At 32.9% G+C, this 24,715-nt stretch overlaps 1 protein-coding gene across 1 annotated transcript in view; it reads right to left on the bottom strand.

Annotated features, from left to right (window-relative positions):
- Positions 1-24,715, bottom strand: part of bma (SCY1-like protein bma) — a 123,804-nt gene that overhangs the window by 94,761 nt on the left and 4,328 nt on the right. The window contains exon 2 of the mRNA XM_085205882.1: positions 924-1,144. Coding sequence (XP_085062008.1) covers positions 924-1,088 — 165 coding nt within the window. The 5' untranslated portion in view covers positions 1,089-1,144. The remainder of the gene's footprint in view (positions 1-923; positions 1,145-24,715) is intronic.

Raw genomic sequence — 24,715 nt, forward strand, 5'->3', positions numbered from 1 at the left:
TCGGAAAGTAATTGACACACTCGATGGTTGTGCGTTTGTTGCCCAGTCTTCTTGAGCTCTACGCGGTATCCCGAATGTAGCAGGGTAGGCAGAGGAAGCCTAGTGTTAAGACACTCCGCTCCCCACTTTCGACTTCTTTAGAAGGCTTACTATTTATATTGTATAATAAAACATTTCAAATTTAATAACAATGAAGAAACAAAACGGTGTTATACAACTTTTTTTTTCGCGTCAATGTCCAGAAATGGAGTTTTCGCCCGTGTAACAAAATACTCAGATGGACACTTCTTTTGTTTCATATTTTTATGAAGTATTTTACATTTACTTTTATAAAGGAAAATATATTAGGTGTATATTTTTTTACTTCTATACTTGTGGAAAGTCGTGGCGCAGGGGCACATGCGTGCAAGTGCCACAGGTTGTGGGTTCGATTCCCACACGAGGAAATGAAATATTTAATATTTTCCCCGCTCTGGTAACGGGACAAAGCGTCATTTACACGCTAAGTCTCCAGAATTCGGCGGAAATTGGGAAACGGAAGTATCTTAACGGGAACGGAGGGTCTTAGCACTAGGTTTCTAGGTTCCCTCTGCCTACCCTGCTTTGTACAGGATACAGCGTGACGCTAAAAAAATATCTTAATCAAATAGTAGCTTCATTGTCTGTTCACAATTATACTCGTATATGTAATATACTATAATAATATATGTTAAAAAAAAAAATTGTCGGTAGGGGTCTCATCTAACCCCTCTAGTTTAAGCTCTAGATATAAGTACAGTTCAAATTGTCCCAAAATCAAGTACGCCACATTAAAAAAAAAAAAAAAACATTCTTAAAATAAAAAAAGGCACAGGCAACTATGCGCCCGTGGATGTAGCTTTTAAAATAATTTAAAAAAAAAATAGTAGCTTCATATAACCTACTTTGCCATCGCTCTTCCTGTACGCGTCGTGGACCCGCCACATCAGACCATGTCCAGCGCAGCTACTCTCCTTCCCTACTTCGAAAAACTCCAAAATAGGATTGTTTTCCAACGTCGGAGGATTACTATTCACTGCTATCTTCATCTTAGATATGATGGCTGCCATTTCGGGTAAGACCCGATTACTTTGCTGTGATGGCTCCAGCTTGGGTTCGCGGTCGCCTGAAATATAAAAAAATCATTAATAAACGCTTCTTACTGCAGCAGGGTAGCTTTGTGTAACTAGTACTATAGGATATAAGTAATAGGCTATAATTTTTTTTATGGAAAAGACAAGACGAACGGTCGTACGGGTCATCTGATGGCAAGTGGTCACCGCAACCCACCACCTCGTGCAGCACCAGAGAAGCAGGTGCGTTGCCGGCCGCCGAGGTGGAGATAGACGTAAAAGAGACCCATAAAGCTACAATAAGAAAAATACTATAGAAAAGTAAATGGTGATGTGCGGATCTTCAAATACTATCCGAAAATACCTACACCCCAACATATTAATTCAAGTTCAAAAAGAATTTCGCGTTTCTTTAAGCGTGCCAAATTTCCCACTAGTAATATTCGCTATTATACATATATTTTAGCAATATATTACAAACATTGAAAGGCTTGCTAACAAAAGATTTATTTTGTCATATCAAAATTAATTAATATTAATAATTTCCAATACATTTTGTGACTATGAAAATTGATGGCTGATGTAGCAATTAATGTTGTAATTTTATGTAGAAAACGTCTATTATTTACCAATCAATTATATAGTAAAGGGTGAGATTAAAAACAAATTTAATAAAATTAACTGTTAATTAGAAGTTTTTTTCGGTTGGACAACACGCCCAATCTCAGGAATTAATTTCTGGTTCAAATTTTAAACTTCTTCGTGTAGGAAATTATTGAGAAAGGATAATCAGCTTCAGGTTGTATCCCGCACACAGCAGGATAGAAAGAGGGAAAACAGTGTTAAAACACTCCGTTCCCTACTTTCTGCCGAATTCTGGCATCCTGAATTGAACTCTTTATTATTTTCATTTTACCACGCAGTCGAAACTCTTTTGTAGTGCTTCCTTTGAGCTTATCAAAATACGATGGTTCCGAAAATTTTAAATCGATATTTGAAGTTCAAGGCCGTAGCCGAGAATAACTTTTTAAAGGTTATTCGTTTTATTTCCGCATAATATATTTTCAACTAGTAGGTAGTTAAGACATTACATTTTTCTCTTTTAAGAAGAGTAAAACGGAGCCAAGCGGGGCTCGATTACTTGATTTAGACTTAATCGTTCAAAATTTTATACGTTTACTAAAATATTGAAGATTATTCTCCCACTCGAGGAAGTGAAATATTTATTCACATTTATATTTCAATTTCGTCGCTCTGGTGTCGAGGCAAAGCGCGGCCTTGAGTTCTGCCACTCAACACGCAATGTCTTCAGAATTTGGCAGAAAGTGGGGAACGGAGTGTCTTAACACTAGGTTCCCTCTGCCTACCCTGTTGTGTGCGGGATACAGCGTGAAGTTGATTTATTTTTATTTATTTTATTCTAAAATAATTTTCCTTTCATATTAGTATGGAATAGTACTTTAAAAAGCTAAAAATAGATAGAGATATTGCGGTTTTTGTGATTTAATACAACTCAACTAAATAATTTCAACGAACGCAATTAAAAATAATCGTTGTTAATTAGATAACTAAGATACTAAGTTTACTTAGAATTGCAACATATAAATCATTTGAAATCTCTAAATGAGTTGAAGAAACTGAGTTTTTCTCAGAAGCGGAACGAAATTCAATGTTAAGGCCGCCGTCGGGTTGTAGTATTAGCTAGAAATTTTTCATTAAACTTACACAGATAAATATAAATCTAATCTTGCCGCCGTAACGCGAAACGGCGAAGTAATGTTGGGAAACTAATAAATAAGCGAGAAATGGAAATTTGCGACACTCATTTTACAAGAGTTATAAGGCTTATATCTAGTGAATATAAGTAAATATGTAGTTAGTGTTTAAATTTTATGCATTTTCATATATTATAGAGTTAGAAATTATATTAAATTATTTTTTCTTCGAATCCCAATTTTGGATAAAAGTAAAATAATATTTTTTTTATTCGATATAAAATCACTACAAGCTAATATTTATAAAGGTGCCTTGGTGATATTTAGTAATTATACTGAATGTGCGTTGCGTATAGTTTCAGGATGTTAAGACAATCTATACCAAGATTATAAATGTGAAGAATTTGTCTGGGTAAAGGAGGTTACCTCAGGAAATTATCTTTAAGGAAATTATCTACGAATTATCTTCCTTTAGTGGTCAGTTACTACGGGTACTCTCGTCGTACATAACTTTTACTTGGCAATGGGAGTAAAGCAAAATTACTTATATAGGATTTGTATGGTTAACATTCATGTACAAAACGGTATACGGTAACGGATCTTTTTCGAATAAAAATAAAAGAAAATGACTGTGATACAATGAAAGTCCATTAAGTAGAACATAATAATTAAGTAGAATATAAACTATTTCATAACTTTGACCGAAGCACGTCACAAAATCACTTTCGACAATTAACCTAAATTGTATAGTCTATACAGGGCGAGGGAACGAAGTTAAATCAGAACTTGCTTGCGTAAAGTTTAAATTTTACATTAATATTGCTAATGAAACACACACATTTGTCATAGAAAAACCAACTAATGTTAATGTTAGGACACTCAGTTCCAAGCTTTCTAACCAATTTTTGAGACATTGAGAATTGAGTGAATGGGAAAATGAAAAAAATACTCCCCTTTATTGGGATCGAATCCACAACCATCATACGTTTATAAAAAAAATACAATTAGAATTTACAGTCTTACCTTACAGTTATTTAAAATGTTAGACTGGAAAATATTGTAACCAAAGGACTTTTCTAAATCTTAATACTACATTCTCACATTTTCAATAGATTAAGTGTTGTAAACGGAACATAACGCCGAACTTTGCTGTACTACAAGTATAAAACTGGGTAACGACAAATATTTAAAATAAAATTAAAAAAAAAATATTCAAATTTCTAAATTAAATTTAAATTTATATATTAAACTGAAATCTATACGTAAAATAGATATTATCCATACCTATATTATAAATTCGAAAGTAACTCTGTCTGTCTGTCTGTCTGTCTGTCTTTTACGCAATCAGGGCCAAACCGCTGATTTAATTGTGATAAAATACTCATATAGAGATACTTGAGGGTCCCGGGATGAACATAGGATACTTTTTTTTTCTCATATTTGTAATATTTTCGATATATACCAATATATTAAAATAATTAATTTGACATGCAATTTATTCCGCCATGTTAATAACAACTCTTACACCAGGTGCAATGGGTTACAACGAAAGAATTCACGTGATATAATATACAGTAAATGTATTATAGAACTGATGGGGAAGAAAGGTCCTCGAATGGCGACCACGTCTCGGCAAAAGGAGTACAGGTCGCTTTCCAACCAGGTGGACCGACAATCTTAAGAAGACAGCGGAAATCCGCTGGATACAAAGGGCGCAGGACCGGACGGAGTGGCGAGCATTAGGGGAGGCCTATGTCCAGCAGTGGACGTTGAAAGGCTGATGGATGGATGAAATGTATTATCCGACACAAAATGCTTTTTCAATACGAACAGGCAGTTTTTGAGATTAGCGCGTCCAACCATACACATATTTCAGCTTCATAGTATTAGTATAGCTTTTTTTTAGTGTCGCGCAGCAGGGTAGGCAGAGAGAACTAAATATATTTTTTCTTTTTATCAAGAATAGCTTGAAAACACACAAAAGGTTACTTTATAATTGCTTGGGGGGGCCTACTTCACGGGTGTCGTCTTTGATCGCACCACCAACCGTGGCGTGGATAAATGTTTTTTATATATGTATGTTTTTTTTTTGTTTTATTTTGTGTATTTTTTCTAGTGCTAAGACACTCTGTTCTCATTTTTTTAGCTATTTCAATTTTGCTTATATCTGTTGGTTTTTCAACAGGTTATACCAAATGCCAAGGAAATTACTTTTTTGTTGTATACATATGTAAATTGTTAATTAAAAGCCGGTTTTTTTAAAAAAAGCTCTCTTTGTTAATTTCTTGGAATATTGTTATAAAAAAACCTATTTATATAATAATACGATACCCATGTAAGTATTTTACGACCTAAAGGTACCCATGTAAGTATTTTACGACCTAAAGGTCGTATTGGTAGAAATTTAACGAAAAATTGGTGAAAAATTGGTATACTTTAGTATAAGATCGCTTAAGTTATTCCTGTTACAGACCACACGGGCTCCACATATTTACTTGTAAAAGTAATAATTCCGCGTAAGCACCTACTTATTTACAGCTTCTAATTTCATTCGAGAATAGCTTTCTTTTCTGTCTGTTTACAGATCTTGAACTTATGAACAGACAGTGCCGTAGAGGTTCTTCATCAATTATGTTATTGATTGAAAAAAATGTTTTGTATATCTTCGAATATTTTTGGTGTAGGTTAAAGATTCTCCATTTTTTCGCATTAAGGCACGGGCAAAGTGGGGATTTTCTGGCGGGATTGTGTGTTGAGAGGCGGATTTCAGCGCCGCATATTGCCTCTTAGAAAGAGTGAGAATCGAACCTGTCACGATACAGTACCTCGCTTGTGCCTCGGTGCGATGACTGGCCTCATCTTATAGATAATTAAAATAAGTTTATCCCTTTATACAATAATACTGAAAAAAATATAGAAGTTACAGAAATAATTTACTTTGTATCCTCGTTCATACAGACATAATGTGGGTATCTTAGAGTATATTATTATAGAACAGAAACTGGGCCTTTTGTGTATGAAGGAAGGACGAAATCAAAGTATCCCCTATGAAATATATGCTACGGATACGGGTGCCTTCCTTTTATTAGGTTGATAATATTTAAATTAAATTTTAATGGCATTTATGAAGAATGTATGACTATTAAAACGGTAGCTGTGAGTTCGATTTCCATTGTTGTGAAAGGTTAATGATTTTTTTTTCTTCACACTGTATCTCGCACATAGTAGAGCAGACAGAAGGAACCTAGTGTTAATACTCTCCGTTCTTATGTTCCTCATTATTCGCTCATTTCTTAAGGCAGTACATGTTGAGTGGCGGAACTCAAAACGGTGCTTTGCTTCACTAGAGCGGAGATATGAAGATATTCAATATTTAATTTCCTCGAGTGGCTATCGAACCCACAATCCCCTGGCGTATTTATAGTCGCAAGCTTGAGCCACTGTGCCATGTCTGGCCTGCGTGATTATGTGTAGATATATATTATTTTCACTTATCTTATCTTCAGAACTGAAAGTCTTAGTTAGTATTATTTAAAAAATTATGTTATTTGCAAATTTAATATTATAATATTAATTATTTACGTTTCCTTCATCTGGCAAAGCACGGCGTTGAGTTTCGCCACTCAACACGTAATGTGTCTGAAATTGGTTATTCTATATAGATATATCGTCATCGATAAACGATCAAACCAACGTTATAGCCAAGCTTTATAATATTTCTATAAATGTAAATCAACTAGAATGAATGAACGGAAATATACTGAATGGAACTCATAATATTATACAGAATTTGTCATTTTTTCCTCATTTCGTTCGTTCCTCTTATATAATACGCACGTGAATCATGTATTTTGAACGTCTTATATTTATAAATTGCTTTTAAAAGGGCAAGGCCTTTAGAGGTAATTTAACATCTATATATTTTTATACAAATATATTCTGAGAAACGAATGGTGAGAAATGTAAATATAGCTGTTTTTACTTTTTTTGCCGCTTTTTATAGCATACTATAGAGTATGAGTTAAAAATTACTTTATGTTGTTAACTGCCGCCTTCTGCAACTTCCGCCTAGGTAGATAAAATGTAGTGTTAACACTCTCTGCACTTTTCGCTCGATTTCAATACATTTATTTATATTCTTTATTGCACAAAAAAGATAAAAAATGTACAATAGGCGGGCTTAACGCTAACAAGCATTTTCTACCAGCCAACCTGTCATGTGGGAGAACAAAAAGTGTAGGCGTGCAAAAAAAAAAAAAATTAAAAATAAAATATCAATTTTGAAAATACATACAGATATATATAATAAATACAATATAATATATGCAAACTAATAAAATATTATATATATATATACACTATATAAAAATAAAAAATAGCTACATATATACAACAAACCATTATATACATTTAAATGAATAATAGTAATTTAAAAATAAATAAAAAATTATATAATTACATGTTTTTTAAAAAAGGATTCTTTTACCCGGCGTTTGAATATTTTACGAGAGGGAGCTCTCCGAATAGGCTCGGGCAATTCATTCCAGAGTCGAACTCCTGCGACTGCAAAAGAGTTAGACATGTACCCAGAAGTATGATGATGATACATACACAGCGTCATATTTTTATTTCTATTTATATAACTCAACTCACAATGTCTAGAAATGCAGTGGAAAGAGGAGACACTCCGTTTACACTAGGCGATGCGGCACGCAACTGATACTAAAACGAATTCATTTATAATTTTAAACCAAAACAAAGAATTTATTGTAAACAAGATATGTTTAATAAATCCATAATCAATGCAGTCATTATTGAATTCATATTATGAATGAAGTTCATTTGACACTTTCTTTACATATTCAGTTAAAGTATTGAAATGTGTGTATGAAAATACTATTTGATATGTATGGAATTTTAATAATAGCGGTTAATAAAGCAATTGTATGTTGCCAGTTGTGGTGCAGAGGCATAAAGTATGCTGCAAAATCGATTGGTAGTGGGCTCGATCCCCACTCGAGGTAATGAAATATTTATTTAAATTTATATTTCCATTTCCTTAGCTCTGGTATCGAGGCAAAGTACGACTTCCGCCACTCAACACGCAGTGTCGTCAGAAATCGGCGGAGAGTGGAGAAAGGAGTGTCTTAATACGAGATTTCCTTTATTAAAATATTGCCAAGACATGCCTTGCATTGTCAAAAAGTTGTAGTTACTCGTACAACGTAGAGCCAAGTCTCTAACTATGCACACCCTAACTCTATGTACAAGTCCTAACTTCATAAACTCTCCAATTTATTTAGGATGTGTGGCTTGGCCGTTTAGTCACTGAACAACTTAGCTGTTCTTCGTTATTACAAGAACTATAAGAATAGAATTGAAGTTACTTAATTGCACCATAAATAGAATACAAGGGATATAAATAAGAACATTATAAACGTTAATTACTTAGAGAAGATCGAACTGGATATTAGATATTGATCTTTTTCGTCTTCGCTATACAGATATAACGCATATTATATCTATATATATAAAATCGAAAGGTCACTCACTCATCACGAAATCTCAGAAACTACATGTGCTAGGAATCTCAAATTTTGCATAGAAGTTACTTATAGGACGTAGGTGCTCGCTAAGATGGGAATTTGCAATATTCGACTTCTAAGGGGTTGTTTTTGGGGTCGAAAATTTGTATGAAACTTCGTTACTACAAATGCTAGGAGTCTCAAATTTTGCATAGACGTCACTAGGACGTAGCCATGGAGACGGAAATTAATAATAACATAGTTCACGCGGGTGTAACCGCGAGCGGACCGCTAGTTAAGCATATTTATACCTGAATACGATTATATTACATACTAGTGGACCTGAATGCGGCTACGCCCGCTTGAACTATACTAATATTTATTAAATATATTTAGGAAATTATTTTCAATTTTCAATAGAGAGATGCGTTATGCAAGCTCATTTTGGGTGACGTTTTATAACAACAAACTGTTGCTTAGCAACGCAACGGTTGTTATTAATATGGCGGAATAAATTGCATGTCAAATTAATAAGTATTTTAATATATTGGTATATATCGAAAATATTAGAAATATGAGAAAAAAAGTATCCTATGTTTATTCCGAGACCCTCAAGTATCTCTATATGAGTATTTTATCACAATTAAATTAGTGATTTGGCCCTGATTGCGTAAAAGACAGACAGACAGACCGAGTTACTTTCAAACTTATAATATAGGTACGGATATTGTATATTTCAATTTAAAACAAAGCTCAACCAATACAATTTAACTTAAATGATGAGGGCACAACTACTTATAAGTAAATCTATAAAGTTTTTATGAATCTTATCTCTAGGGCTGTTCGTACCTTGAAAATATTTCAACTTCAATATCTGTGGAAACAAGAGCGAGTACCACTTAAATGGAACTTATATGCTTACTAAGTTACAAGTACCACTATTGATGTATAATAAAGGTGGAGGGAGAATAATCATTGGGATGGGTTAGTTTTTGTAGTGATAAAGTTAAGAAATATAATATTTATTTCATAAATCTTTATCTGTATATCTAGAGCTTCACGCTATATCCTGCACACAGCAGGAAAGGCAAGGGGAACCTAGTGTAAGGACAGTCCGTTCTCTTGGAGTACATCTGGATAGATTCCGAGTTAAGTGGCGAACGTCGACGCGTCGCGCCTTACTTCTATTAATATTATATAGGCGAGATATAGTGCGGCGTTAAATTCCGTCACTCAAGAATACGATGATTTTAACTAAATCGACAAACATAACATAAAGGTCAAAACATATACTAAGCCGTGTATCGGTAAAACCTTTTAAACATGGCTTAAGTGTGTGAAGGTTTAAAAGTTTCGCCTTATAAAATATGAAATAAAGCGAACAAGCTTGTGAATTTTTCATTGCTCATAATTTTACATTATTACGCTGGTCTAGCTCAAAATTAGCTTCGGCTTTTAACAACATTTTACTTGGTCACTTAGTAAGTTCTTTGTGGATTAAAAATTTATATTTTACAAATAAAATTAAATAAAACAATAACCGGTTAAGGGTGAGTCGGAATCGGTCACCGAGGCTGACTTACCAATTCATAAATAATGAAAATTAATAATCATATGAAAATTAACCCCACTCGAGGAAATTAATTATTTAATACGTTCTTTTTGTCGCTTTGAGGTAGCGGCGTAGCATTCCGCCACTACACAAATTCAGCGGAAAGTGGGGAACGGAAGTGCCTTTATATTAACGGAGTGTCTCAACACTAAGTACCCCGGCTTTCTCAGGCGCAACTGGCGGCGCAGGCGAAGCCGCAGCTAAAGACTACTAGTATTTTATTATTGATTCGACCTTAAGAGCGACGGTAAATATTATTGAACGCACGTCCAAAGAGTAACTTACGAGCGTACGTAGACGGCCTCATACAGACGTTGGATAACATGATGTATTTTTGCCAATCGATTTGTGTATCTATAGTTATCTTATCTATATCTATCTTATCTATCTATACTTATAATAAAATTGTAACGGATTGGTGTCTGTAGAAAGAAGAGGAAGGTAACTAAGAAAAAAAAAGAAAAAATATTGGTGGCATTTAAATAACGTTATAGAAACAAACACAAATAATTTTATCTGTTTTTTTACCTTTTTGTTTATTTTGTCTGTGGGTTTGTTCACGCTAATTTCGGTAATGGCTTAACCGACTTAATTATAGGTTTCATTATTGTATTTTAGCATTTCTTATTATAGATTTTTTTGTTTTATTTCATTCAATTTATAAATTAAAAAGATATATAATTTTAACCCTCTATTTACTATTTTTTTTTTCTCTCTATTTACTATTTATCCCTCTTTTTACGTTTTTTCATAAAGATCGGTGATATGGTGTTTTTTAATTTCACGTAGAATCCATAGAGCTGGTAGGGCAGAGAGAACCTTTTGTTGAGGCGCTGACAGTTGTGGATGAGAAGCGAAACCACAACCGTCACCTTTACAATTAGATGCTGTGCCGTTGCGTCACGATGCCCTCATGTGATGGTCTTTTGAACGACCATTGCATTGCATGTACAGTATTCTGCTTGAGGGAGTGTTCACAAATTATATTATTTACTATTCATATTATATCTTAAAATAAAGAAAAAACTTACGACTAGACTTACTTAGATTTAGATATATTGTTTAAAAAAACCAATCGTTATGACAAAACTGTATCTTAATCAATAACAACAACAAGAAACTATCTTGAAATAAATAAAAAAAAAACATTTAAAATTTACATAAAAACCTTTTTAAAATAATATTGCTTTGAATGAAAGAAAAGAGGCAAATTCCTCTTTATATTTCCGCAGTCGTGCTCGGTGGTGCCGCGAGTGCCGTAAGCTCTCGAATGTAGCGCATTTTCTATGATATCACTTTGAAGGTGAGAATTTTTGTAATTTATTCAATAGAGTCTTTATTATAGACATATTGTTTTTCAATAATAAATTGTTTTTTTTTTACGCTGTTCACGCTGTTTACCGCACATATCAGGGTAGGCAGAGGGAACTTGGGAACCTAGCGTTAAGACTTTCCATCCCCTTTCTGCCGAGTTTAGATTTGATTTGAAAGTTGAGATTAATTTGAATTTATTTTACAATATTGGATTTCTTTAAATCATAAAAACATTCATAATTATGTAGAAATAATTTTTTTGCTATTTTTTTTATTATGGTAAAGCACAAATTTATGGGTGTTCACAGCTAGCCTTGCTATACGCAGAATAAATTATGAGGTTCAGAAATAATAAGAAAGTGGCGAATGTGTGCAAAGACAATCCGTTTCTCACTTTCCGCCGAATTTTTGAGATATTACATATTGAATAGCGGACTCAACGCCACGCTACGTCTGCTCACCTATGAAAATATTAAATAATTCATTTCCCTGAGTAGAAATAGAACCTACTACCGTCGCGCTTACAGTCGCACGCCACATCACTGCGCCACGACGGCCTCTTATGGAAAGTAGAAAACGGAGAAACTATTCACTATTTCTCTCATCTAGCTTAATAAACATTAGAGATGCGGATATAAAATAGATATTCAAATATGGGAGCAAAACTCGTCTTTCATCCTAACTAGGCCAATGCTATCGCAGGTTATAAGATTTATGTTATGTGAAAATGTAAAACACGAATGGAAATTGCTACAATTTTCTCAGCAAAATGTATTTTCTGCGTAGTGAAAGTATTTTGTTTTCAATGTTAGTGTTACTAGTGGGTAGTGAAAGATGAAAGTGCTATAAACACTATTTAGTATATTGATTTGAAGGTTATTCTTAAAAATCTATCTATATATAATAATATTGTAACTCATCGCTGTCTGTACATGGCAGATGTATAAGAAAATCTATTATTGGCGGCATTTATCTATATTTTTAAAGAAATACTAAATGTTAAAAGATTTTTACTTAAATACAAAAGTAAAAACTGCATTTAAATCGGAAAAATCGTTTCTCAGATTAGGGTGAACAAAGGCACAGACAAACAGAGAAACCGACAAAAGATAAAATATTTAAAAATCATTGTTCAGTAATAGATTTCCTAAAATATCTTCCATTATATTGTCAAAAAAATATTTTTCTTCAATATCTTCCATGTACAGACACCATCCAGTTACGATTTTATTATATGTTAAAAGTTTATTATATAATTTCATACTAATAGACTGTTAAAATCATCTTTTAATCAATTTACTCGTTTTATTTAATATGTTGTTTTATAATTATTATTTTAAATATGAATAAAAAATATTTCAGATTTTTACTCAGTATGAAACATTTAACTAATATATATCCAATTTCCAACTTTCCTATACTTTAAGATTGCTTTGAATATCTTGCTGTTTTAGCGATAAAGTTACCTCTTAAAGACGAAAGAAAACTTAGTGTGAGTGTAGGCAACTATTATTTATATTTATAGTTTATTTAATTAATTATAGTTTACTATTATTATTTATAGTTTATTTAATATGTGTCTAAGACAGCGATGCGCCCACAGGAGAGCTATCTTGAAAGTTACCAGCTTTCGCCCAGGTGGATGAAAACTGATTTACATAATACATTGATGCGCTAAAATTAATGTTTTTTTGGTTCAGAATTCGGTAGAAAGTGGGGAGCGGAGCAGAGTGTCTTAAAACTAGGTTACCTAAACCTAACCTTAACCTAATTAAAATATGTAAAAATCGTGAAAATTAAAGATCTTATAAAGTTTGTGTATTTCGTCTTTCCAATAGTGACGGTGTGAACTGATGGAATCGCCTACTTCCGTTTTAGCATTCGTTCGACCTAGTTTTCTGCCAATTGTTCATACAGCCATGTAATATAGTGTCTAAATTGACTCTTAAATTGTCTTTGTAAAGTCATATTCCTTGTGATTGAAGTGCATTTGTCATAATATTTTATTCGGAGAAATATCTACGTTATATTTTTATGCAGTTTCAGTCTTTAATCTTAATCTTGCAAAGGAGGGTCGGCGGAGAGAATCTACCATCAATACACTCTCCACTTTCCACAAGCCCTGTCGTCTAGAGTCGTTCATCGTATTTATAGCCAGACACTATCATAATACCTATTTGTGTTCCTATCCTCTGTTTTTATCATAATGTTTTTATACTGGAATCTCTGCCTACCCTGCTATATTAGGTACAAACGATGCTGGAAATACGTAAATATTATTTACCTACATAAAAAAATAACTTTACGCGGTATCCCGTATAGAGGTGATGATGGGTATGAGCGCGGAAATCTAGAGTCAAAACACTCCGTTTCTCACCCACCCAATAACTTTTAAGAACGCTTCCATCTTGTAAGCGAGAACGAGCGAGAAAATGAAAATAATCAATTCCCCCGAGAGGACAAGATACTGTGCCGCTAAGCCTTAATGGTACTACGGTAACATTACTTAACGTTTATTCACCTATTTATATCTAGTTATTTATAAGAAAAGAATTCTAATAAAAGTTTAAAAGCTGTCTGTATTGCGCTATAATAATTCGACTTGCGGACTATTGGAATATTTCTAAGTAAATTTATTTATAATTTACAAGGTCACCCCTACGCTTCTATATCTGAGGTCGGTAAAAGCATCTCAAGAATTTTTCTCATAAGATCTCTATTCATATCACATTTTTTATAAAGCACTTGTACGTCGTGGCTGAGGTGCACAAGCGTGACTGTAAACGCAACGGTAGTGGGTTCGATTCCAACTCGGTGGAATTAATTATTATTTAATAATATTTTCATTTCTTTCTCTAACTTTAACTTTTAATATTAACTAGCCGCCCGCTAGCGATTACACCCGCGTGAACGTAATTTCTGTCTCCATGACTACGGCCTAGTGACGTCTATGCAAAATTTGAGACTCCTAGCAATTGTAGTAACGAAGTTTCATACAAACTTTCGACCCCAAAAACAAGAAGTCCCCTTAGAAGTCGAATATTGCACATTCCCGTCTTAGCGAGCACCTACGTCCTATAAGTAACTCCTATGCAAAATTTGAGATTTCTAGCACATATAGTTTCTGAGATTTCTTGATGAGTGAGTGACCTTTCGATTTTATATAATATATAGATAATACTTAGAAATAACTAATACTTGTGTAATGCATTTTAAGTGTACGCTTATTCTGACCGCCACCACAGTGAGCTATCAAAACAACTATCCAATACAATAAAAGATAATTCGTACTAGTAAATGTTCAACCAAACAAAATCTTTACCTCTATAATGTTGGTAAAGATTAATGAAATGAAAAAAAAAAAACGGAGAGCTCAACTCTCTGTTACGTAAGAGAGTTATATATAGAAAATTAAACAAATGATGACGTAAATGCTTACAGACATTGGCTCCTGACTGTCGGGCAAGCGATATTAATTGATATGTCATGACGTTTCATTAGTAATTACATGAGTTGGCTTAATGAGCTTAAATTTGTTATAATTAGAATACATAATAATAATAATACATTTAATTTACGGACGGACGGAGAGATGACAAATATCTTTTAAGTAATATTAAAGCATACGAATACATATATCTTACAAGTCTATATATTTTTCATTTCATTAAACAAACGTAGCTTTAAACAGTTATATGGTCAAAGTAGCTAGACTTCTTCAAACGTCATATAAATATTTGCTTCTATTTAATATCAATTAAAAATTAATCAATTTCTCTGAGTGCGTCATTTGTATATTATTATGTTTTTAAGTTTTATTTTGTAAGAAAACAATATCTATATTTGTAATAAACTTATATTTTATACATCGGTTTTTTACATATCAAGTCTCGTTTTTTAGATAAAATCGAAAGTTAAAAGTTAAAGTTGAAAGGCTCGGACCACTTAGCTAAATGCGAATAGCCTTATAAATATTGAAAAAATTGAAATTCTATCCAGTGCTCATTTAATTTTAGAACCAAAATAAAAAAAAATACTAAAAGCAATGAATTCTAACACTTTAAACTGCGTTTCCTTTAACCACGATATCTTTTTTAAAGATCAGTTTTTTCGTCATTCCATTCATCGGAAGGATTTCCCACGATTTGGGTCAAAGGTGCTATGTGCATAAGAGAATTTAACACCGCATCGAACTTTAAAAATAGAATGGTAAAAAACACTGTCTAACTGAATGTGTTTCCACATATCGTAGATGCCTAATGCAACAGTAGATAGATGTATTATGTATATATATAATAGTATGTATGTACGTAATTTCATTACATATAGATGTATATAAATTATAGAGACTAGTACAGATATATAACGAGGCTGTCGTGGTGGACGGCCACAAGAGTGTGCCTGTAAACGCGATGATTGAGGACTCGATTCCTACTCAAGGGAATGAAATATTTAATATTTTTTTATTATTTAATATTTTTATTTCCTTGCTCTTGAGTTCTGACACTCAGCATGCAATGTCTCCAGAATTCGAGAGAACGGAGTATCTTAGCATTAGGTTCCCGTGTCCCCTCTGCCTACCCTGCTATGTTCAGAATAAATATCGTTAAGATAAAAGAAGAAAAAGGAAAAATATTACGACTATTGGTACATCCTTTATAGATTTGCACAATCTACTCGGACCTATGTAAATTTCCTGTCTCAGAGCAGTTGTGTGTTTGAAATGCACATTTATTCCTTTTCAGAAATAGCGGTCCATTAACCTAATTGCCTATAAAGAATAGAGAGATAAAACCGTTAACGATTTTTAAAATTAAGTTCTGGTAACAGAACTAGGCAGAGATCATAATATATAAATAATTTTAATTAGTTCCTGCTACAGTTTTAAATAATGTTCCCGAATACACCAGGGTAAGCAGACAGGGTAGGTAACCCTAATATTGAGAAACTCCTTTATCCATTTTATGTAACATTTTCGACAGACATTACGTGTTGAGTAGTGAAAGTCTTTTTATAACCATATGACATGCCATTTTTTATCTTTCTAAGCCCAGTATTTTCATCAGTGCATTATCTGTAACACTTAACAGAAGAATTTTAAATAGATACAGACAAAAAACATTATAATGAACAAATTATATCATAACTTCAATCGGCTTTGATTTCAATTGTTCGGTTTAGTCGTATAGTAATTTCCAAGCTATTTAGGTTACCTGTTGCCAGGACATTTAGTATGAAGCCCGGTTTCCATCGCGAGCGGAGCAGGCCCATTAAGGAGTCCGTTGAACTAGCTAAAATAAGCTGCATATGTGTATTTTCTCCAATAAATTCTACCAATAGTTGAGTGCAAAGGACCGACCAACCAGAAAGAGTTTAAATTAGCTCTCTCAATCCTAGGGAGCGGTGCGAATTAATGACGAAATAAAACTTAAAACAAAATTAATATTTAAAAGAAGTCCGTTTCGCGTAAATATTACCCGATAATTTCTCTTCCGCCGAGGAAGCCGGGCTTTGTGTTAACTATTGTATACCGTAGCAGCTTACAATAATTTTGTATCTAATTGAGCGCGAATATTTGTATATATTGTCAGCAAAATCATGTAAAAGAGGATTGTGTCAATCGAGGCAGTTGCTTGTAGGCAACGACCCTTATTGGAAGGAAACTCGTGTGAAGTATTGTTTGTTATTGGGCGATACATATCACTTGTTGCTATTATGTAGAATATCTCTCCGAATAATTTAGAAATATATAGACGATATGTGTTTTTATATTATTTTTTAAAAAACGTTAACCGCTACCGATTTCTAACAATATTATATCTCTATATTTCGGAAATTTGGCGAAAAGTAAAGAAAGAAGTGTCTGAACACTAGGTCTCCCGCCCAGATACTATAAAAAACAATAAGATTGATTTTTTATAGCTTCCATCCATTTTAAACATGATCTTTGAAGTATTATTCAATATTATTTTCTTGAACAGAAAAAGTTAGAGGATTTAATTTCCTTCGTTTTCTTTTTCGTCTCTATATTTTATTTACTTTTGTTTGAGTCAAAGGCGAATTCTTTCATGTTTTCGGGATTATTTGAGCTTGAAGTAACGTTAATCCGGTGTACTTATATTTTACTTAAAGATATAGATTTAGTAAGAAAATAATTAAATAAGTATATTTGTTTATAGGTATATTTAATAAGTATATTTTTTTGAGGCATTGGTACCATACCGAAGTACGAAATTAGAATATTAATGAATATTAAAAATAACGATGTCCCCGAATGGGAATCGAACACAAAACCGTCGCGCTTACAGTCATACGACGCCCTGTGCCATGACGGCCTAGAGTTCAGTGTGATGTTAAAAAAAGTAATTATATATATATAAATTGTACTTAGAAACATTCTTAATTTGATGTCCATAGGATACATGTTCTAAGTGGTTTATATCAAGCCCTGAATATAGATGAACAGTCGGGACTACTCTTAGTAAAGTGAACTCGTAAATTAACTTGCTAGTCGATTTCTTCAGTATATTTGCCTTTCAATTATGCTAGTCTAGTTTAGATGCTTTTTAAGACGTGACAAATGTGTAGACAGTACGTTTGAGTTTAGTTTATAAGGGATATATAGTGATTCGTCTCTCTGTTTTTCTTTTTTTTGCATAAAATGTTTACTTTTTTTAGCATGACGCTGTTTTTCCCATGTAACAGTGTAGGAGATTCCCCATATAGCAGTGTAGTGTTAAGATACTCTGTTCTCTTCTTGCCACCTTATTTTGAAGATATTGCGTGGAGGAACTCAATGCCGTGCTTTAAGTTACGGAAATTTGGCAGAAATTTTGGAACGGAATGTCTTACCTAAAAAATAATTTATCTTTTTTATTTTTATTTGTTAAGCCTCTTTATTTTACTTTTAATCTCTTTATTTTCAGGCAAAAATACTCATACAATATTTTGTTTGTTCAGTTACATGAATATTGTTTGCTTAAAGTAAATCTATTCTTAAATTAAAATTTAATCTAATATGTTTTACAAAAAAAATATATGTAAAAAAAAATTTATACCAAATTCAATTCAATTTTGTATACGTCCACTTCAAGTTATTTTACATTTTCAGATATAACACATGTTTGTATTGAAAAACAATAAGGAACTTATACGTTTCGATTAACGTACGCCGAAGCCGACGAGAAAATAATACTTTTATTATAATATTCATAGATATCAAAGGACAATATAGTTTAGTGTATCAATTACATCGTTAATTACTTTTGGCATCTTTAATTCTTCTTTTTAATTAAAGATAAGTAGAATTATATCTTACCACATTTATAAATAAAGCTTTTTCTACACTTTCTAGCCAGCTTCACAGTTTTATCAAGCATCGTTCTCCGCTTACTTCCCCGAATTCAAGACATTGCGTGTTGGTGGCGGAACTCAACGCTACGTTTTGTTTTAATAGAGGGAGAAATGATAAGATCATTTCCTCGAAAGGAACTCTCAATTATCTATGTTTACGTATTTTAACTGCGCCACGAAGACGATGAACCAAAATGAAAGATAACTTAATTGAGATTAGTTTTAAGTATGATTTAGGCTGAACAGCCTTTTGAAAATTATTAACCCTTTACTTGGTGTTAGTTTAAGTTTCAGAGCTATTTTGGTGTTTTTAATTATCAATTATTTAGCAATATATTATCATTGTTAATTATAACAATGTATTTTTAAATGTTATAATAGAAAACTGTCAAAACATAATTATGGTTTAACTTTCATTTTGTTTTTATTTCAATGAACATACCTTACCACAGGTTAGAAGGTTATATGTAAATAAGATATTGAATAGTTAACACTAGAAGCGCCGCCGTCCCATTTTTGTCCCAAACGCAAGTTTGATTGTATATAACTTTTTTATTTGTTAATGCATGTAGATGAAACTTTTTGACTATTACCAATTTTACACCTTTATTTAATTAAAAATATAAATAATTTTATAGCAGTCATATTTTTTGAAAAAAAAATGAGATTTACCTAGAACTGCCGCTGGGTCATTTTTGTCCCGCCATTATTTTTTTATTATTTGAGGGTATAATTTGACATATTTTCATGCCTCGGGGACGAGGTGGAGGTGAAAGGGCGATGCGGAGGCGGAAAAAAAATGAATAGTAGGTTTAGCAGTCAATGCCTAAGTTTTTAGGGTTCTGTAGCTTTTAAGAAAAATAAAACCCTTATAAGATCATTTTTTTGTCCATCCGTCTGTCTGTGCCTTTATCTCATGAATGCTTGGAGAAATCGAGTTGATATTCATATGAGTATATGAATATCAACTATATGATGATCTATAGTCCCTTGATTTCCTGAAAAAGCGGCCTTAAAAAAAGATATGACCATTTATATAGTAAAAAACGTGTATTTCGACACTATAAAGAGAATCAAATTAATAAGGTACTTTCAGTTAACTTAGAATTATGAAATTTGGCAGCTAGCATCTACATGTAGTACTAGTACAGGAAAAAATCTGAAAACTATACATTTATGCATAAATTTAAAAAAATAATAGCCCGAAAAGTGGGGTAAAATTGGTGTCAATACTAAATTTTGCCATTAGTTCAAGTGAGGTATCAGATGAAAGGATGACTAAGCTAAGCTTGAATTTCAGAAAAACACTCGATACCAAATGTGGGAAATTGTAGGGTAGGTAGAGGGAACCTGGGAACCTAGTGCTATGCTATGCACTCCGCTGGCATTTTCCGCCGAATTCTGGAGGCATTACCACGCAATGTTATAAATCATCTGTGATGTATCACTGATGAAGAATATATTAATGCATTACTTGGCCTAATAATAATATTAACTAATTTCAATAACTTATAATTTTGTAAGTTATTCAGTTAGTTGTCACGGCCTTAGAACGTATTTGAAATATTTGATTCTTTCTTTGTGTTTTGTTTTTTGGTACTTTTATGTTTGTTAAAGAATAAGAATTGATTATTAAAGATGGTCTACATATTTTACGAATTATTTTAATAATATTTTTTTGTATTATACCAACAATCAACATAATAAGTAGAATGGGACAAATTTGTCACGACGGCGGTTCTAGGGGGGTCTCAATCTTCTAGTGTTAACAACATCAATGTAATTTACCTAGCACGAGCTCTGAACCCAATACTATTATGCAACCAGTATAATAAAATAAACAAACTAATTAAATAAGCACCAGTCGTGACGCAAAAGCTCAAACTTGCTATTGTCGTGGAAATGAAATATTTAATATTTTTCTTTTATTTCCTCGTTGTGGTAACGTTTCAAAGCGCCGAGCTTATAGAGCGGATCTTAATGGGTACGGAGTGTTTTAACACTGTGTTCTCAGGTTCCTTCTGACTACCCAGCTAAGTGCGCGATACAGTATGAAGATAAAAAAACTAAATAAAGGTAATAGAGCTGACATTACCAATTAGATTTACCAAAAATAATTCGAGGCGAAGTCGAGGCATAGAGGTCACGGCCGTTTCCATTTTCTATGCAATAATGTAGAATAGAATAGAATGATTTAACTCGACATCAGCTTACAGAATCCATTATTATAATTTAATTGTATAAATTACTCAGTTTATGTCTCCTTGTCAATTATGACGATACAATTTGGTATATTATAAATATGATCGATACTAATCAGCTTCCCCTTGCCTACTCTGCTGTGTGCGGGATACAGCGTGAAAATGAAGTTGAATGTCATTTAACACTTACACTCCAAATTCACAGTTTAAAACCTCAAGTTCATACTATTAAAGTATTTTTAACATTTTTTTTTCTATACAAAGAAGAAGGCTTTAAGAAAAAAAAAAATCGTGTCTTTAAATGTGTTGTCTTGATTGACTAAATTGTAATAGTACCATAGCATAATAAATATCTTAAACAAATGAAACTTCTAACAAAATGCGTCATGAACTTAAAAAAAAAATATCCCCGAGTCCGCTTTCCATTATTGTTGTTATTATAATGGTGCAATATATGGGAAATTCTTTAAAGATAAATAACAATTTATAAAAATCCTATACATAACAAGACCACCAAATATTTTCCATTAAAAATTAATAAAATCCTCTTTTTACGGTCGTAGGTTATATGTACTAATATATAATACTGTTCGAATAAATAATTTTTGCGAGCAGTTTAACAAAACACGTCTTTTTTTATTGGGAATTTTTAGCTTAACCTGGTAGCTTTATGAGAATCGTTTTCGAATGAACTAGAATTTTTCTACTTCAATTTTCTATCAGATCTGTGACAATGCAATTTTCTATCAAACCACAGAGAAAACGTAGGCATTCGTAGTATTGGATCAAATGCCAATACACTGAGTGTAAGAGACGCTATTATAACCATTTAGTGGATTTGTTTTTTATATTTCAAATGTAAGGGGCTCATCCCCTTTTAATTATAATGCTAAAGTAACAGTACAGTAAAACTAAGTATCATAACACTACAGTCTCTATCTTCCGCTCAATTTTCGAGACGATGTGGTAAGTGGTGAAACTAAACGCCGCCGAAACGAGTGGGAAAATTAAACTAACTTTAATATAATCATTCCATCGGGTGTCGAACTAACAACCGCCGTGTTTACTGTCACTACTGTTCCATTGCGCCGTGACGGCCTCAATTAAAGAAGGGTATAGCTAATTTTGAGTAAATTACGTTCTAAGGATAATCCTACTAATATGATTTGAAAAAATTTATTATCCTTATTTAAGCTGTGTATTTCGAATATTTTTAAAGCTCTACAGCCAATTAAGATAGAAAAGCTTTTAAAAGTTCTTTACAAAGATGTAATTACTTATTACAGTATTTTATGAAAGATTTAGTTCGGCGTTCCTCCACTCAACTATTCACAGTATTAAGACACTCCACTCCATTCGAAATTTTTGGAGGCCGAATTGTGGAGGCATTGCATGTTTAATGGCGGAACTCTACACCAGAGGGAAAAAATATTAAATATTTCATTTCCTCGAGTGGGAATCGAACCCACAACCTGTTTTTTATTTTACCTGCAATTCAGTTCTTGTCAAACGAATGATTTATATTATAATCGCTATCTATCTTCATTTTTATTCCTCTAAGATCCGCTCACGACAATTTCGGCATAACTGCCATTCCATACATACCTGTAGGGTTACACCGCCGTTCAATATTTGCTTCTAACCGTACCACGCCCTTGACACAACATATACATATATTGGATATTTATTAGATTGTTTTATCATTAAATTTTGCTCGCGTTTTACATTTAAGAAAAAAATTAAGTTAATATTATGTTTTTGTTCCCGTTTCAGACATGTACGTGTTACGTACGGAACTGTACGGTACTCAACGCCGCATTATATTTATCTGGACAGAGTATATTTCGATTATTCTTTTCCGTCCGAATTCGTGGCTTTAAGTGCTGAGAGGCGAAATTTCACGCCGCGTTGTGTCCAGTAAAGGTTGATGATGATGATGACGGAATCCTCAACAGTTCAACGTGTTAGTTTTGAATTGCATATCCAGTTTATATTTAATATTTCATCTCCACGCTCTGGTAATCAAATCGCGGTGTTAAGTTCCGCCACTCAGCACTCAATGTCTGTGAAGAAAGTGGGGAGCGGAGTGTCTTTACACTAATTTCTCTCTGCCTACCTTTATATGCGAGAAAAAGCTTTAAGCTACTATGAAAGTATATATATAAAATCCTATATTAATGATTTTATCCTTGTTAACTTACACAATACCTTTTTATAAATTTCCATTATAAGTTTATGAGACTTCAATATATTTGATAACAAGACTTTATTGCCCTGGACGTATGGCATCTAATATATTGACTTACCGGTTAGTCTTTATTATATACTTGGGATCTGTTCGCGGCTTCGGCCATTTTTACTATACAATTATTTGTTTAGTAATCTATATTATTTTCGTGTTCTAATATTAATATTTCGTGTTCTATTATTATCATGAATGAATTCTTTGATAGTATTTAAGTCGGTTAAGCTGTTTCTGACATCAGCGAGCAAAAACACACAGACATACAGATGAAACTTTTAAAAAATATTGTTTTAACAAATATTGATTTTCTGAAATATCTATCCTATTCAGCGATCAGTTACATTTTTAACCGACTTCTGTAAGAAAAGGAGGTTATCATAAATATATCGGCTTCACGCTGTATCTCGCACACAGCAGGTAGGCAGAGGGAACATAGTGTTAAGATACTCCGTTCCCCACTTTCTGCCGAATTCTGGAGGGATTGCGTGTTAAGTGGCAGAACACAACGCCGCGCTTTGGCCTCGACACCAGAGCGAAGAAATGGAAATATAAATTTAAATAAATATATCATTTCTTCGAGTCGGGATCGAACCCACAACCAGTCGGTTTTACAGGCCTCGTATATTTATAGATTAGTCTAGATTTTATTTGCGGCTTCGCCCTGATCAAATGGAAATAACTAAGAATTGTGTATGACACAAGCGCCCGAGGTAACTCTGCCCGCAAGTACTGTGGTTACATCGAATCGATTATCATAATGCGATATATCCTTAGAACTTGCCGTCAAATTTATCAATTTCTACCAGTAGTTACTGAGATTAGTTCGTTCAAACAAGCGAACTATTCAACTTTATAATATTATTGTAGATTTGAATTTTATTTTTCGGGTTTTTCTTTGTTTGTTCAGCTTCACGCTGCATCCCGCACATAGTAGGGTAGGCAGAGGGAACCTAGTGTTAAGACACTCCGTTCTCCACTTTCCGCCGAATTCTGGAGGTATTGTATGTTAAGTGGCGCAAGTCAACGCCGGTCTTTGCCTCGACACCAGAGCGAAGAAATAAAAATATAAATATAAATAAATATTTTACTTCCTCGAGTGGGGATCGAACCCACGACCGTCGCGTTACAGTCACACCCTTGTGCCGCTGTGCCACAACGGCCTCTTTGTTTATTGACATATATAAATTGTTTTGAATTCATTTAAGCAAATTAAAGTAGGTACATATTTGAATCACAAATCGTTTAGTACTTTTGCAGGGAAAGCAAATAAAAACAGAGTGTAAAAAATCTAGCTTAAGTTAATTTTTAAATAAAGTAAATCAAAAAATAAAATATTTTAAGTATAAAAAAAATAACAATTCCACCATCTTGCATGGTCCGCCATGTTAGATTTAATCAAACCTACAAGCATCGAAAAAAGCAATTATTTCTCAATTATCTAAGAAATCTATGCACACACAATTACGATACAAAATATATGATGATTCGCTAACAAAAATTATATAAGCTAAATCGTAAAAAATTAGAAAGCTTCGCGGTATTTCTTTAATAAGTTTCATCAAACATTTTTAATTGAGCCAAAAACAATATGAAGGAGATTTTTTTTCAAAACTTTTCTTATTACATAATTATGTACTTTTTAATTAAAGCGATCCCAGT

The sequence above is a fragment of the Heliconius melpomene genome, chromosome 21 (genome assembly GCF_056956725.1).
Source record: "Heliconius melpomene rosina isolate 202511_hmr_F chromosome 21, ASM5695672v1, whole genome shotgun sequence".
Lineage (NCBI taxonomy): Eukaryota > Metazoa > Arthropoda > Insecta > Lepidoptera > Nymphalidae > Heliconius > Heliconius melpomene.